Genomic DNA, 14288 nt, shown 5'->3' with positions numbered 1-14288 from the left:
ATAAATAAGACCCTTCATTTGATTTTTACTCATGTAAAAACCTATTTTAATGCTTATGCCCATTGCAGAATCCCTCACTTCCCTGATCACCAACTCTCATCTTCCACAGTTGTGCATGCATCCACAGTAGAAAATAATACATCATGATGCAACTGCTCTAAAATAGGCCTCGTTCTGCATGACACCGGTTTTCTCAGCTTATCATAGAAAGGCAGTCTAAATCCCTTGGGAAACAGAACCATACAAGTATGCAGCAGCTAGGGACATTTTAAGAGTCTGTTTCAATGGTAGGGACCGTGAGGGCATCCCAAATTCTATGGCTGGCTGTCATAATTGAAGTGTTAATAAAACCAGCAGTAGAGCAAGACAGAGAACTACCTCAGCATTTTATTTCATTTGGAACAGCCAGGATCTAGCGCCCTGCATTAGACTCTGCCTTTGTCACTAGCACCTGCTAATGCTACATATTATACTGTATTCAGTTCCATTATAGCCGTTATCCAATATCCTGGGTATTCAGAATACTCCAGCCATGATGCATATTTTTCTGACACCCCTCTTATTACTTATTTTCCAAAGGAAAAAAAACCCAAACAAAAAAACCCAACCAAATATCTAAATCAGACTATTTACAAGAGTTCAGGTGTGATGGAAAGTATATCTGCAGTTTAACTTACGGATTTGATTTGATTTCCAGAGAGTTGCAACAGGCACCATTGCCTTTGACTTCTGGAGCAGTTTCTGCAACCTTCCAGAAACCCTCCTGATATTTAAGGCTAAGTTGGCAGGACCTAGATATTGAACCAACTAGACTGGTTCTCAAAACAAATGCCCCTAAAAACCTTGTTAGGTAGAATATAAAGCAAACCAGATTCAGTTTTCAGAAGCAAATGGGCATCTCTGTGTTATGATGATACCCAAGGGGCAGGTCTGCTGCACTGAACAGACTTCATCCATATTCCTTTATCTCATCTTTGATTCTTGCAAATAAAGGTTTCCCCTTTCTGAAAATTTTTTTATATTTTACATATATCTTACCTGGTGATATATTACTGTTTATAACTCATAAGCTGTAACTCGTGAGCCTTTAAGTACCAATTCATCAGTTTGGGGATAAGAAAGAAAGATAGTTTATTGGATTCAGAGGATCCATTGTCTTCTTCCTTCTGGTTCTTTGTTTGTTCTTTTTTTTGGTTTTCAAACAATAGTCAACATTGTAGCATGGTAAAAAATGAAACAGTTCTAACACAGAATGTACTTAAAACAGTTTAAATGGACAGGCATCCTGATAACTATTTGCCTGTCTGGCTTAATAAAAAACACTGAAATTGTCTAACTTTATTTGTTGAAAATAATACCAAAAATGTTTCTGAATGTATAAATAAAGCAGCAGAGTTCTGAATAGAAACCGGAAGGTACCTCAGCATACTCATCAGCCACATGGTAGCTACCTTGTAGCCTCATTGTTGATAGTAAATGAGACTTTTTTTGTGTAACAGAACGTATACAGAAACAAAACAACACATGTTTATTTCATATTCAATTGAATTGTGCCTGGGGTTATCTCTATTTGTACAAAGAATTCAGAGAAAAAGAGAAACAGTGTAAAAAGGAAGAAAATAAGGCTAGCTTGTTTTTCCCCCCTACCGCTTCTGAATGGGGACACCCTTCTCCAAGGACAAAACTCGTGTGCCACTCACAAAAAGTAAACAGCAATGTGAAAGCATGTGGAAAAGAAAATAAAAAGCTAGAGGCCTTTTTTTTTTTCTTTCTTTTTTTTTTTTTTTACAAAATAGAGGGAAAAAACATTACTTTTCTGGGGCCTGGTATTCAGAATACTAAAAACTCCATTTGAAGGCAAAGAGAGTTTTAAGTAGTTTGACTCTCCTGAAAACCAAGCCCTGTATCTATGGTGGCTAACCAGATGAGTTCCCATTTTTCTCTTTGACGTGTTGCATATATAGCAGCCTTTTGCTTGGGTAACCCCACCCCACACCCCCCACTATGTTAAAAAATAAGGTACTACTTTAGTAATTTTAAAAAAATATGCTTTTTTTTTTTAAAAAAAAAGATCAGTTAAGGGAACCATAGATCTCACTTAGAATCAGGGTGGCTGAATCAAGTTAATCCAATATAAAAATGATTGATATTTTATTTTTTTAAATGGATACCCTGTTTCTAATGCACCACAAGAACTGTAGTGAAGCTTCCCCTTTCTCTTTGATGGAGGAAAGTTCAATTGTTTGGCTTCGTGTGTGTGTGTGTGTGTGTGTGTCTTTATTTAAATGCTGCTTTTCTGTAATCTTCTTACAGAAAAATCACTTGTTTTACTCTGGCTTGCTTCTCTATTTTTTGTTTGTTTGGAAAAAGCAAGTATTTTAATCAGCATTTTTCATTGTAAAATAGTTGTCATTCCTAAAGTAGATTTCAATGGATCCAATTTAGGTACTGTCTTTTGCCTAATCATACTAATTAGTGATTGTCAGCCAACAAATTAAGAAAGCAGAACTCATAGAAGGGAAAATGAATTTCTACTTCCTGCCTGCATAACAGCATTAATCTAAGCAATTTTTAATTTTCCCTTTGAGAGAATTTAAAAGAGAACCAAAATTTGCTTTTTGTGGCATCTAATCGGTGATTCAAATGCATTACTGAAAAACAGATGTAGAATCAAGGTGGCTATGCATGCTGGAAGATGACAAAGACTGAGGTGAGGAAATGAATCTGTGGGATGTTGGAATTCAGAAGGAAGACTGTAGTTTTGGTAGAAATACAAAAGAACAGGCAATGTAACAAAAAGGTCATAGAAATTAAAGCCCAACTCAAGACCAGTTGGTAACCCAGATGTCCTCGCACTGAATTTCTCCAAAACACAGCAGGTATGTGTTTCTAGTACCAATTACTCTGAAATTTTCATTATGAACATAGGCAGTATGTAAAACACCAGTGGAAGATAGTTTAAACAAACAAAAAGTAAGAACTGGTCCGGCCATGTAGGTCAAATAAAGATAAAAAAAGAAAAAAAAAACTCTATCTTCTGGACTGCGTTAGGGTGTCACTTCATCTTTGGTATAAAATAGGCCATCCATAGGCTGCATTTGATCACAACTAGGAAAGACTACAGAAATTGTCAACAATTTCTTCTATCTATTGCTTTTTTTGCACTTTTTTGACCATAAGCTCCTATCTACTTAAGTTTTTTTTTAATGCTCTTAAGCTAGGTTTTTGCAATGTGACAAGCAAAGCAGACTAAAAACTTCTTAAAGCTCATAAAAAAGACTGCAGATAAAAAGCACTAATGCTTTTGCTAGCGATCACGCTTTGTAAATAAAAAAAATCTGCATTCTGCAAGAAAAAAACCCTGCATTTTTTATAATGCAGTTAGTTTTTTTCTCAGTTCAATAACTTTACTGTAAAATGCTTTAGCCTTCTAGAATTTTTTTTCTGTCAACACTTAAGACAAAGTTCATAAAAGTCCCAGCACTTTTTCCAATCCTCTCAGTTGCCACAGTTCTTTAATCATCAAGTTTTCTTCAAAAGAAGAAAATCATTTTCTTTTAAACTGTACAGGTTTTTTTTTGTTCACCCCAAAAATTCAGTCTATTAAACTTCCACACCAGCTGACACTGGTGTAAGCAGGTTTCAATTCCTTCTCGGGTTTTCTAACAAGACGTTGACAGCTTGCCTTGAGAGCCTTTGACGTCCTTAAAAATTAAGGCAATTAAGATTCAAGATAAACCTTACCTAAACATTTCTAAAAAAACCTCAAAACAAAACAAAAACACGCTAGATTTAAAACAAGAAGGAAAAATATGAGAAAAAGAGTAGCTTAATTTTTTGAGGAAGACCATTAGTTTTCATCTCAGCTTGCTCCCTCTTGACATCATCGGTTTTGCTGTTTTTCTAAAAAAAAAAAACCAAGAAAAAAAAGAAAAAAAAAGAATCTAGCTATACCTCCAGGTAAATTCTGAATTCAAATGTTCATCCAGATGAAATGTTAACCCAGTGTTTTTCCTTTGGGTTTTCTCTTTATTTAAAAAAATTATAGCAAAAATAAAACTGTCAGACTACATGACGGAACCATTTGCACAGCACATAAAAACACTGTTTTGTTTTCATTGGGAAGGGTAGAAAATAAAAAAAAAAGCATTCGTTTGACGCCTGTGCAAACTGGAAGCCAACTTCTTGTTCAATGAAGTTTCTCCATTCAAGGCAAAGATTTCAGACAGACATTCTTCAGTCTTGTTTATTGTCTGTAAAAACAATTGAATTAAAATGGTCATTAAGTCAAAACAACTTTGAAATAAGCTCCTGTCCTTTTTTCCACCCAATTCCCTTTAATAGGTATCCAAGAAAAATGAACTTTGCAGCTGTTTAAATATGATACAGGCACTAAGCTGAAAATAGTGAGGCAGAAGCAAAGTATTTGTACTTGAGGGGCATTCACGCATTTTAATGCTGAAGAATTTACTCCTTTTAATGCTGTGGTTAATGGGTAGTCCTGCTCATTGAAATGAGAAGAATACATGCTTTAATTCTATGTAAATACTTCCAGGGTAGTAAGGCAGCAAAGGGAATTCTACTCGCTGTATTAAGTGGCCCTATTTGTTTTGGCCACTAGTAGTAAAATTAAAAAGTTAAAAAGATAAATTCAATTCGCAAACAAGAAGATATTTTCTGATGGGAAAATAACTTCATGGTGGTCTAGTTATTAATGGCTGATTCAGTAGAAACACTTAGGCTGATATTGATTAAATAGGTGAAACATTAAAAAACACAGTGTGGAATCTATCTAGTTTAACACAAGGGACATGGTCTACATGATACATCATGCCCTTTTATTCCTATACCCCTACAATAAAATAGCTTATTAATATTTTTGAGATGTAGTACATGTAAACTTGAAGTATCAGAAAAGTCTAATCTTGGCAAGACATATGATCTTTCTGTGAAGGTGGAGCTGTTATTAAAAATATTGTCTACTGGCCTTGTTATAGGGTAATTTTAGGTGACTCCTGGAGCTCTTACCACCTGGATTGCACACACAGTAACACCTTAAAGTAGTTTTAAGCACTCCTATATGGATTAAAGTTGCATTATTTCAGGGCAGGATTATCTCTGATCTGTGTTACCCAGCTCATGTCACATTATGGTGTAACTACTCTAGGCTACAGTTTAGTGCCTGGACTGGACCCACTGCCCTATCCCCCCATATCCCCACTCACTATCCTCCCTCGGTTTACTTGTGGCTGTCTGCAGTATCTCACAGAGCAGGCAGGGAGGGGTTAACTTGCCTGCCTCGATAGTTCCACTGCTGCTGCTGCTGCTCTCCTGGGCAGGCTCAGCCCAGAGACGAGCAGCAGTCCTGCACCTTGGTGGAGGAAGCCAGGCAGGCAGTTTAATCCTTTCTTGATTGCTCCCCAGGACAGGGGGCAGGGAGCCACAAGTAAGGAATGGAGGGGGGGAGGGTGAGACCCTTTTCTTTTCTTTTTATTAATGAGATAACACAGAAAATGTTTTAATGATTTCAAAGATATGCCACATAGCCACCCTATCTGAAGCCATAAACATGAAACTAACTTTAACTTAAAAACTTAAATTCTGCAAACAACAACAGTTCATTCAAATTTTTATCTAAAATGATTGCAGTTAGTATTGTGAAACAAAAAAACACCCCCAGGTATAGTGATGGCAGAATGTGACATTTCTTTATTTCCTTAAGGATTTGATAAAGCCATTTCCTCATTCATTACTGACCATCCTCTACTGGTACCATAAGGGGAAGTGGGGGAGGGGGCATGAGTCAACTGCAGTTTCTAGGATCTTTGTTCCCTAACAGGATGATGAAAATGATACGTGAATTTGAGTTGCATCCTCTCAAAGTGGGCTCCATGACTTATTACCCTTACTCAAAGATTTAGAAGCTCCTAATCACTGCTTTTGCACTGAGATTTTTGTTATGATCTCAAAGGGGAGTTGACACTTGTATAAATGAGGACTGATTAGGAGTGTTTGTGGCCTCTTTGTATTATGGTTGTTACCTTTTTTCCTTGGGTTCAGTTCCCTTCTCCCTTCACCTATTTTGTTTAAACTAAGCCAGTAGTCACCTTCTGTGGTTTTCCTGCCCATCTGAGTGTGCTCCTTAGATTGTTGGCATGGGTCTCATTAAAGTGACTGACGTACTCTGGGCTTCTCTGTAAAGTTTCTTGGGAGACCAAAAGTCTGTTCTTTTATGAGGTTTCCCCAGGCAGTAGTAATCTTTAATCTGGCATTGGATTTATCCTCCCTTCCAACCATGGCTCCAGAAAACCTTCCCACCCACTGCTTAAAGCCCAAGGCCTGATGTCCAGCAGAGAGATCTTTGCTAAGAGGCAAGAGGGTGGCGTTCCCATGAAAAAGAAGTGCCATTTAACTTGACTTTCAAGATTTCATATTATTATAAGTAAATTTATGAGCTTTTCAAGTGAGAGAAATACTGTTTAGTTTAAAATGGGTGAGGTATCTGTCTAATGAAGTAGAATAGAATGCTCAAAGTCAAAGAACAGAATGCCTACTTCATTCTTAGTGTAATTCCATATGTATCCTTGGAAGACATAGATATAGCATATAAGCCTTATGTTTAGACATACTAGGAGAGAATCAACATTCAAGGAAGCCATATAGTATAAATGTAAAGAAAATGTAAATAAGTACATTCTTTACAGTATAAATGTAAATAATGTGGTTCCTAGTTAAAAAAAGAGCTAAATGTACCCTAATTTAACTCTCTATTTTAATATATAAGGCCAGTACAAAATCCTTTTCATGCTCAGTTCATTTTTAAAATACTTTTGTCCTCTTTTTGTTTTCAGGTTTGTTTCCAGGATGGTAAAAAATAGTTTCTGATTCATTCTCTAAGGTTCTGCATCTTTCCTTGCCTATAAATGATAAGATCAACACCTAATCATGTTAATTACTTCTTTGTTGATGCTTTAGAAATTGTTGCTTAATATTGAGCCAAATTTTTACTATTGTAAAATGCACTTTTCAGAAATACAGATGTATAGCACATAATATTTTGCGAGGTGAAGAAGAGCTGGGCATGGAAGGGGGAGGGCAGAGATGAAGCCTCCTCACAGCCTTTTCTTGTGACATTAGTCTGCATATCCAATGAATAACAAATCTGTAGAATTTATGCTTCCTTACCAGTTACAAATCTTAATCAAATTGTAGTGAGGTAAGCATAGTGTATCTGCCTAAACAAGTTATATATTTTTCCATAACTTGATTTCTAACATAATCTTTGATAAATACTGAGTTCAGCGTGAGCAGTACACATTGAAGAAATGACACTTAAGTCATACATAAAATGGTGGGGGTCAAGTAAAAGTCTGTAATTAATTACATTGTTGGAACTTAAGTGGTAGAAATTCAATGGAGTCATTCCATTGGATTCAGTGGACTTATAATGAATGTATATTGCTGCAGCTAACAGTAGATTTAACATGCTTTAGTCAAGAGGTAAAATCATAGCTGGCCAAGGGGTCACTAAAAACAGTTTACTTACTTAGACTGTTGGTAAGAATATGCAGGCGCGTGTTCACTGGATGTTTCCACTGTCATCTGTTGCTGTTGACCACTGGCTTCCTGTGATGAAGATGCTACTGTCTGCGGAGAGGTATCAGCAACAACACCCTAAGGAAGCAAATAGGGACATGAAAAATTTACTGATTTTAATCCCACCAGTGAACTGTATGGAGGCATTCAGCATTGTCTTACCACTTCTTATTTTTCAGCAGCTGGACTGTTGCTTTCTATAACTGAGAGTGCCTTGGATAGCAAAAACCATATGCTGATATGATATAATTGCCATCTATGTAACCAGTAATCCAGCCCAGCAATGAGAAATGTCTCAAATATGCAAAGTGCCTGAAGCCCTTCACTCTAACATGCAGCAGTGAAAAATTATGGGGGAATTCTTGACCTTGTGGAAGCCAGAGGCAAAAATCTCAGTGGTTTCAATCGAGTTGAGATTTCATCCTACATATTTTATCATTACATATGCATGGTTGGTCTGATTTTTAACTCACTTATAACAACCTCCTTTTATGCTTACACTGACTTCTCTTGAGTTGTACCAGTATAAGAATAGGATCAAGGCCTACAGGATATTTCAATAAAATAATGCATATTATGCAGAATCTGTAGCATGCTCTGCACAATATTTGCACCGATACGGCATTTTTATTTGAAGCGTTTTTTCTTGTAAGGCAAATTTAAGATAAACTAAAGATTTTACATAAGGGGACACTGTACCAGGTAGGCTCTGCTTTTATTTATAGGTTTAATTGTAATTTTATATACAGGCATGTAGTCAACATTATGTGCATGTGATTTGAAAACTTGCAATAATGTTTTGATAATAATCATTTATTTCCATTTTGACATTTAAAAAATATATTATTCTCTACAAGCTTGTTAAATGAGCTGCATTCTATTTACTTCTATGTTAGTACATCAATGATGCCAGGTTTACTTGTCTCGGAACAGAGTTTGTTAGTGTATTGTATGCCATGGAGCTAGAAGAAGAACCATCAAGAGCTCACATTTTGTTTTCATCTGAATCCTATATATATAAAAAAAAGGGTAGGTCATTTTAGATTTCTCACAGAAAAAACTGTCAAGTTCTTTCCCAAAGGTTTTAGACATGATTCCCCCTTGAATAGGGAGATCCATATAAACTTGTCATTTCCATCTATGCCAAATGTCTGCCTACATCTGGCTGTTGCTCCTTAGATTAAACAAGACTGCAAGATTTTTGGGGCAAGGAACATAGTTTGCTTTCTGTTTGTAGGATGCCTAGTGCACTGGGGGACTTGTTCCTAACTGAGGCTCTGTTATTACAAATAAATATCACCACCACTACCACCACCACTTCGTAGCAAATTTAGTGTAGGTATCAGCAAACAGGGTAATTGTGCTGCTTTAATAACTTACAAAGCTATTCAAACCAAGTAATGCTATACATATATGAACAAAACAAAGCCTGGTTTAGGGTGAAATTATCTTTAAGCAATGAAAATTTAAACAAGACAAGCTTAGTATGACAAAATGGTTGTCATTTCCTACCATGTGGGAGTTCATTTGAGATTCTTAGTATTTACAACCAGAGACACTGGAAAAACCATGGTGGAACTACTTGAGCACTGGTGAAAATATACCAACATAACTGCTAACAGAGCATCCCCACCTAGTCAATCCATGGAGCAGTCACAATATCAGCTCCAGTCTAGACACAGCTGATGAAAAAGTAACGGAGCTCATAGTATCCCTCATGTTATCACAGAATAAGGGAAAATTATTAACAAAATGGGGCAGAACCAAAGAGAATAATACAAAATTTAAGAGGAATGTACCTTTAAAAAAAAAAAAAAAAGAAAAGAAATCAACCAAACCTCCCTCCTTCTGTTTTGCTCACAATCCCTCATGAAGATGCACAGCAGTGGAGGTTGAGCTGAAGTGCTCCCAGCACCTTGTGATCTACAGGATTGAGTAAATACTTACTCATTAGAATGTCATCAGCATGACTCAGCCCCAAGAAGGGAGGGAGCGAATCCTTCCTCAAGGATGAAAAAGCACTCAGTGCAGCATCCTCCACGTCTGTATATACAAGAGGAAGGTTTCCATTGCTCAATCGCTTTTTCTGGGTGCTGTATGTTTTCAGCAATTACCTACACTGTCAAACCCTCTTGGCAATCTTCTCTTCTTGACTCCCTTGGGCTTGCTTGCTGGTTTTGTTTTCCTGCTTTGTCCCCATCTCCCTCCCAAATATATGAAAAGTCACCAGTGGTTTATTCCATTTGCTGAGCATGGCAAATCAAATGCAAACACAAGAGCACTTGCAAAATTTCCGAAAAAAGGAAAAAAGGAAAAGAAATGAAAAGAAATAGAGAAGTGGGCAATCCTGACTTTAAGAGCAGTATACATTGTGATAGGGGAAAGTAATTTTTCACCCTTTTTAATACAATACATTTAATGAGACATACATTTGTGATTCATTTCCCCTTCACTCTATTTCATGAATGGAGGTACACTTACTTCAATAGGGACAGCTGTTGGAGGCACAGGAGTGTACTGGGGAATGTAGGTCCCTTGCATAGGAGCAGCAGCAGTCATATACTGGAATTAATCAAAGGTAAATAAATATCAGGTACATGTTAGAAAGAGAAAACCAAAATCAAACTACAGAGGGATATATTAGAAACATTACACAATTTTATTTTGTCACAGTACAGAGTTTATTGCCTGGTACATTCTATAAATTTAGTTACATTTATTAATAAATTTAATTCATGAAATGAATTAACAGCTAATCATTATATTCCTTGATCTTGTAAGTGATGTCACATATCACTGCAAGCAACAGAGAAAGTGCATGGTCTACACTAGTGGTTCTCAACAGTGAAGTACTGTGAGATCCTTTCAAAGATGCTGGGGGGTACCATGCAATGTCAGCACTGTTAGGTGGATAAACATGATTCAAGATAAAACTAGACATTTCAAAGAGGAATTCATGGCGTTAAAAGCATTCTGATCAGTTGTGATCTTTCTGAGTTCTTTTCAATAGAAGTACAGTATTACTCTATTATTGGTCTACTATTTTTCTGTTATCAAAAACGGTGAAAAGTAAGAGCTGGTATTTTACAAGGGGTATCTTGAGTCTAAGGAGGAGTGCCTTGAGTCTAAAAAGATTGAGAGCCACTGGTCTGCGCTGCTGATGGATTTATATTATATTATTTGTCATATGCTTTTAACTGGAAAGAATGGTATTTGTATTTATGAACAAAATAGCAAGATGACAATTGCAGTGCACCCTCAGAATTTTTGTTCATGGTTACATAAAAATCTAAACAATCTCTTAGTATCTACATATACAAAAAATCAGTCGTGAGATCATTCCATCATTTCACATTACCCTTCTACCACACAAATTAAAACAATCAGGTCTCTGGGCTATGGGAAGGAGGATAAAGAGTGAAAGAGAAAGAAGACACTATGGGTGTCATCTACACATCACTCTATGGTGACATAACAATGTGCTACGTCGCCATATGGTGCACAACAGCAATGTAGCAATCATATGGGTCTACACAAGATCAGTAGCTATGTTGCTGTAGCGGTACACTCCCCTGGTATAGTGTGCCTCTACAGTGATGTAGTGGCAAAATGTAACTGTGCACCATGCATAGGAAGTACTAAAAGGAAGTACTAAAGCATGATGCTGTAGCAACATTGCCATATGGCAACATGTAGACACACCCAATAAGTATCTGAGAGCTTGCCCCTTCATAGCTAGGAGCACTAACTGAACATTCTTCTACATATGAATTATTTTTAATACCCACGAAGTCTTAGATATCTTGAAACTTTGCCAAATTACATTAACACACAGTATTAACTGCCGTAAGATTTTCTCCCTCCCAAGCATCCTAAGAACTCATTCTTCAGCTAACGGCGAATAAGAATTTTTCTTCCTTGAATCAGCCTTTCTTAAGCAGTTCTTGGATGAATGCAATGGATAGTTATTTCCTTAAATGAGGTATTGAAGTAAAGGTTTCAAAACAGTATACTTGTTCTCTCCACTACACACTCCTACCTGTATATAATCAAAAAAGAAAACCACAGAATATGCTCAATCTCCCAATTGTCTGCCTGACACCTGCAATACATGTTATCTTCAAAGATGCACTGAGGAGCTGAATCTACTCAGAATGTATTTGATGTATTGCTGTAGATACTGTTTCTTGACCAGGGAATTGGTGCATATAGTAGTGTTCAGTGTTTCCTTAATGAATGCTAATCAGCTACTGACTTAGACCCAAGATACCTGTTACACTAGTCACAAGAGGGCTACTTTCTTGCCTTGAGGATTAGGAGCTACAGGGAGTCCTGCAAAAGACTGAGCTAGTTCTGTTTCCACCTCATTCACTTTTCTGTCAAGTAGTGCCACCCAGTAGACAATGCTGCTCTCAACTGATCACTGTTTAAATCCACAATTACTATTAAATATCCACTGAAGCTTGTTCCTCTCAAATAATCATTTTTAAATTAAAACCATCTGTCTGAAGAATGGAAAGTGCTATTCAATGTCATTTCCTTCAAAGTTCTTGATTAAACTCAGCAGAAAATCACTTCATGAGATATGACTACCATCATCATTGTTTGTATACAAACAAGTACATAAAATCTTATTATCTGCCAGAAAACTAGTTTTAACTTCATACCACTCCATTTGTTTCAATAACCTTGAGTGGCATATCCCAAAGGATAACTATATTCTAACTATATATGAATTGAGATTTATTTTTATTAGTTCTAAATATACTACATTTTGTAGTGTAAGGAAATCAAGGGAGTTTCCCAGTTCTGCCTTTAATTTACTGTGCTGCCGTACAAAGCCATTTCTTCTCTATAGCTCATTATATCTCTTTGATAAAATTATCATAATACAGATTATTCATTTTTTGATTTAAAGTATCTTTAGCTCTGTGCTTCAGAACCAGTATGGGACAAATTCACCGATCTACTGAAGTACTTGGACTTGTAGTGAAAGAAAATTTGGCTCTTTAAATGCTAACGGAGGCCCAATAATGCAAAGAGATAAAGCAATATACCATATTTATTTGACTGTAAGATGACCTCCCTCTAGTAGTTAGATCCTATATATGAAAAATTTATAGATTTGTTATAATTTTGCAGAATCTAATTATTGGAGGTTTGCCTTGAATTTGTCTGCCTTCCACTGATACAGCAGGGAAAATAAATCGGGGAGTGGGGGGGGGGGTTCAATTCAAATCAGCCCAATCAACTCCAAAACCATGAGTCATTCAAGAACCAAATGTGGCACTACTACCAGCAAACATCCTCCACCCCTGCTGGGGCCCTCACATGCTTCCAAATCCTTTGGCAGGCAGCCTACATCCAGGCCCACATCCAATAACTTGGGTTTTGGATGCCCCTGAGTTTGGCTTGCCCTCAAGCAAATGGTCGAGGAAGGATTTTTTTTTTTAATTAAATTTGTATCTGAGGCCAAATTAGCCCAAACTAGTTCCAAATCCAAGAGTCCAGAACCATAAGTTGTCCTATTACCAGCAAACATCCTCCACCCACATGTGGGGCTTCAGATGTTTCTAAAACCTTTGGCAGGCATCCTACTTGCAGGCCCAAGCCCAGAGGCTTGGGGTTTGGATACCCCCAGGTTTTGCTTGCCCTTAGCCATAAGGCCCTCAGAGAAAGCAAGGGACAAAAGAGACTCCCATTTCCATAAACTGGGCTTAAAGCTGCTACATCTCAGTGGGTATTAAACCATGCTAGAAGATCAGCTCTCCTGCAGTGTGGTTCAGGAGAACAGCTTTTATGGACACAGATACATGGTATTTCCCCTGCCAGGTTAAAAATCCACTACACTTGACCTGAGCCTTCAAGAAGCCAAGAAGTGATCCAGATGATCTAGAAAGGCATACAAACTACACATGACATTAGTACAAAAGTAATTTACTGTACTATTTATTGGGCTGGACCCCAGCAAAGTCAATAACCTTTCAAGTCATGGTGAACTCACAGCTTACCACTGCTCAATATGTGCATGTACTCCAGATAATACCTACAAAGCATCCATGTACTAATTAGCACTCCCCCCACCCTCACAATTGGAACTGGGTGTTCTTGTCATGAGTCCTGGGATCCTCCAAAAAATTATATGCAGATGAGGTGCAGGGCAACCTGGTCCAGCTCTACCTCAGGGAAGTTGGAGCCACATTAATCATGTGCACCAGGCTGAGAGAGGGGCCACAGACGGATTCTGGGTGAACTGTTTAGGGTTCTGTTTGGTAATGTTTGCCAGACATTTAAGGCTGGTGAAAAACTAGGAATTATTGGGAATGGCAAAAAAGGTGCAGTTCACTATGGGAGTTGAGGAAGTTGAAATATATTTAACATAGTAGCTTAGCAAGACTGGAAAAAGGATCAGTGCTGAGGGGGGCTGAGTGCAATGGGCACTGCTGTGTATCTTATTTAGATGGCCTGCACTAACCTATCCTGATTGCACAATTTTGTGGCAATGGGGGAGATACCACAATCATTAAGTTGGTTTCCCTCGGATCAGGAAGATGGTTTTAGATTGAGTGTAGTGTTCTTCTTTCCAGTTCAGGTACAAAAACTTGGGCTGACTCCCATGTGAGTTGTGAGGGGGAGTGAAAACCCTGAACCTTGGAGTTGCTGTGCTCCGGGTCAGGGGACACAAAAAATGG

The 14288-nt window shown here is 37.4% G+C and overlaps 1 protein-coding gene across 4 annotated transcripts in view; it reads right to left on the bottom strand.

Annotated features, from left to right (window-relative positions):
- The window catches only part of RBMS3 (RNA binding motif single stranded interacting protein 3), a 707347-nt gene that overhangs the window by 6918 nt on the left and 686141 nt on the right, over positions 1-14288 (bottom strand). For 2 of the 4 annotated variants that reach the window (XM_019508786.1, XM_019508785.1), the window contains 3 exons: positions 10078-10158; positions 7547-7674; positions 1640-4253 (listed from right to left, as the gene is read on the bottom strand). In XM_019508786.1, the coding sequence (XP_019364331.1) occupies positions 4247-4253; positions 7547-7674; positions 10078-10158 (216 nt within the window). In that variant the 3' untranslated portion in view covers positions 1640-4246. Of the gene's footprint in view, positions 1-41; positions 4254-7542; positions 7675-10077; positions 10159-14288 lie in introns of those variants that run through there. The other 2 variants (XR_002095924.1, XM_019508787.1) reach the window with 2 other exon arrangements.

The sequence above is a fragment of the Gavialis gangeticus genome, unplaced genomic scaffold, assembly GCF_001723915.1.
Source record: "Gavialis gangeticus isolate Ggan-Ray unplaced genomic scaffold, GavGan_comp1, whole genome shotgun sequence".
NCBI classification, from domain to species: domain Eukaryota; kingdom Metazoa; phylum Chordata; order Crocodylia; family Gavialidae; genus Gavialis; species Gavialis gangeticus.
The sequence above is the reverse complement of the archived record's forward strand: the minus strand, read 5'-3'. Positions and strand labels throughout refer to the sequence as shown.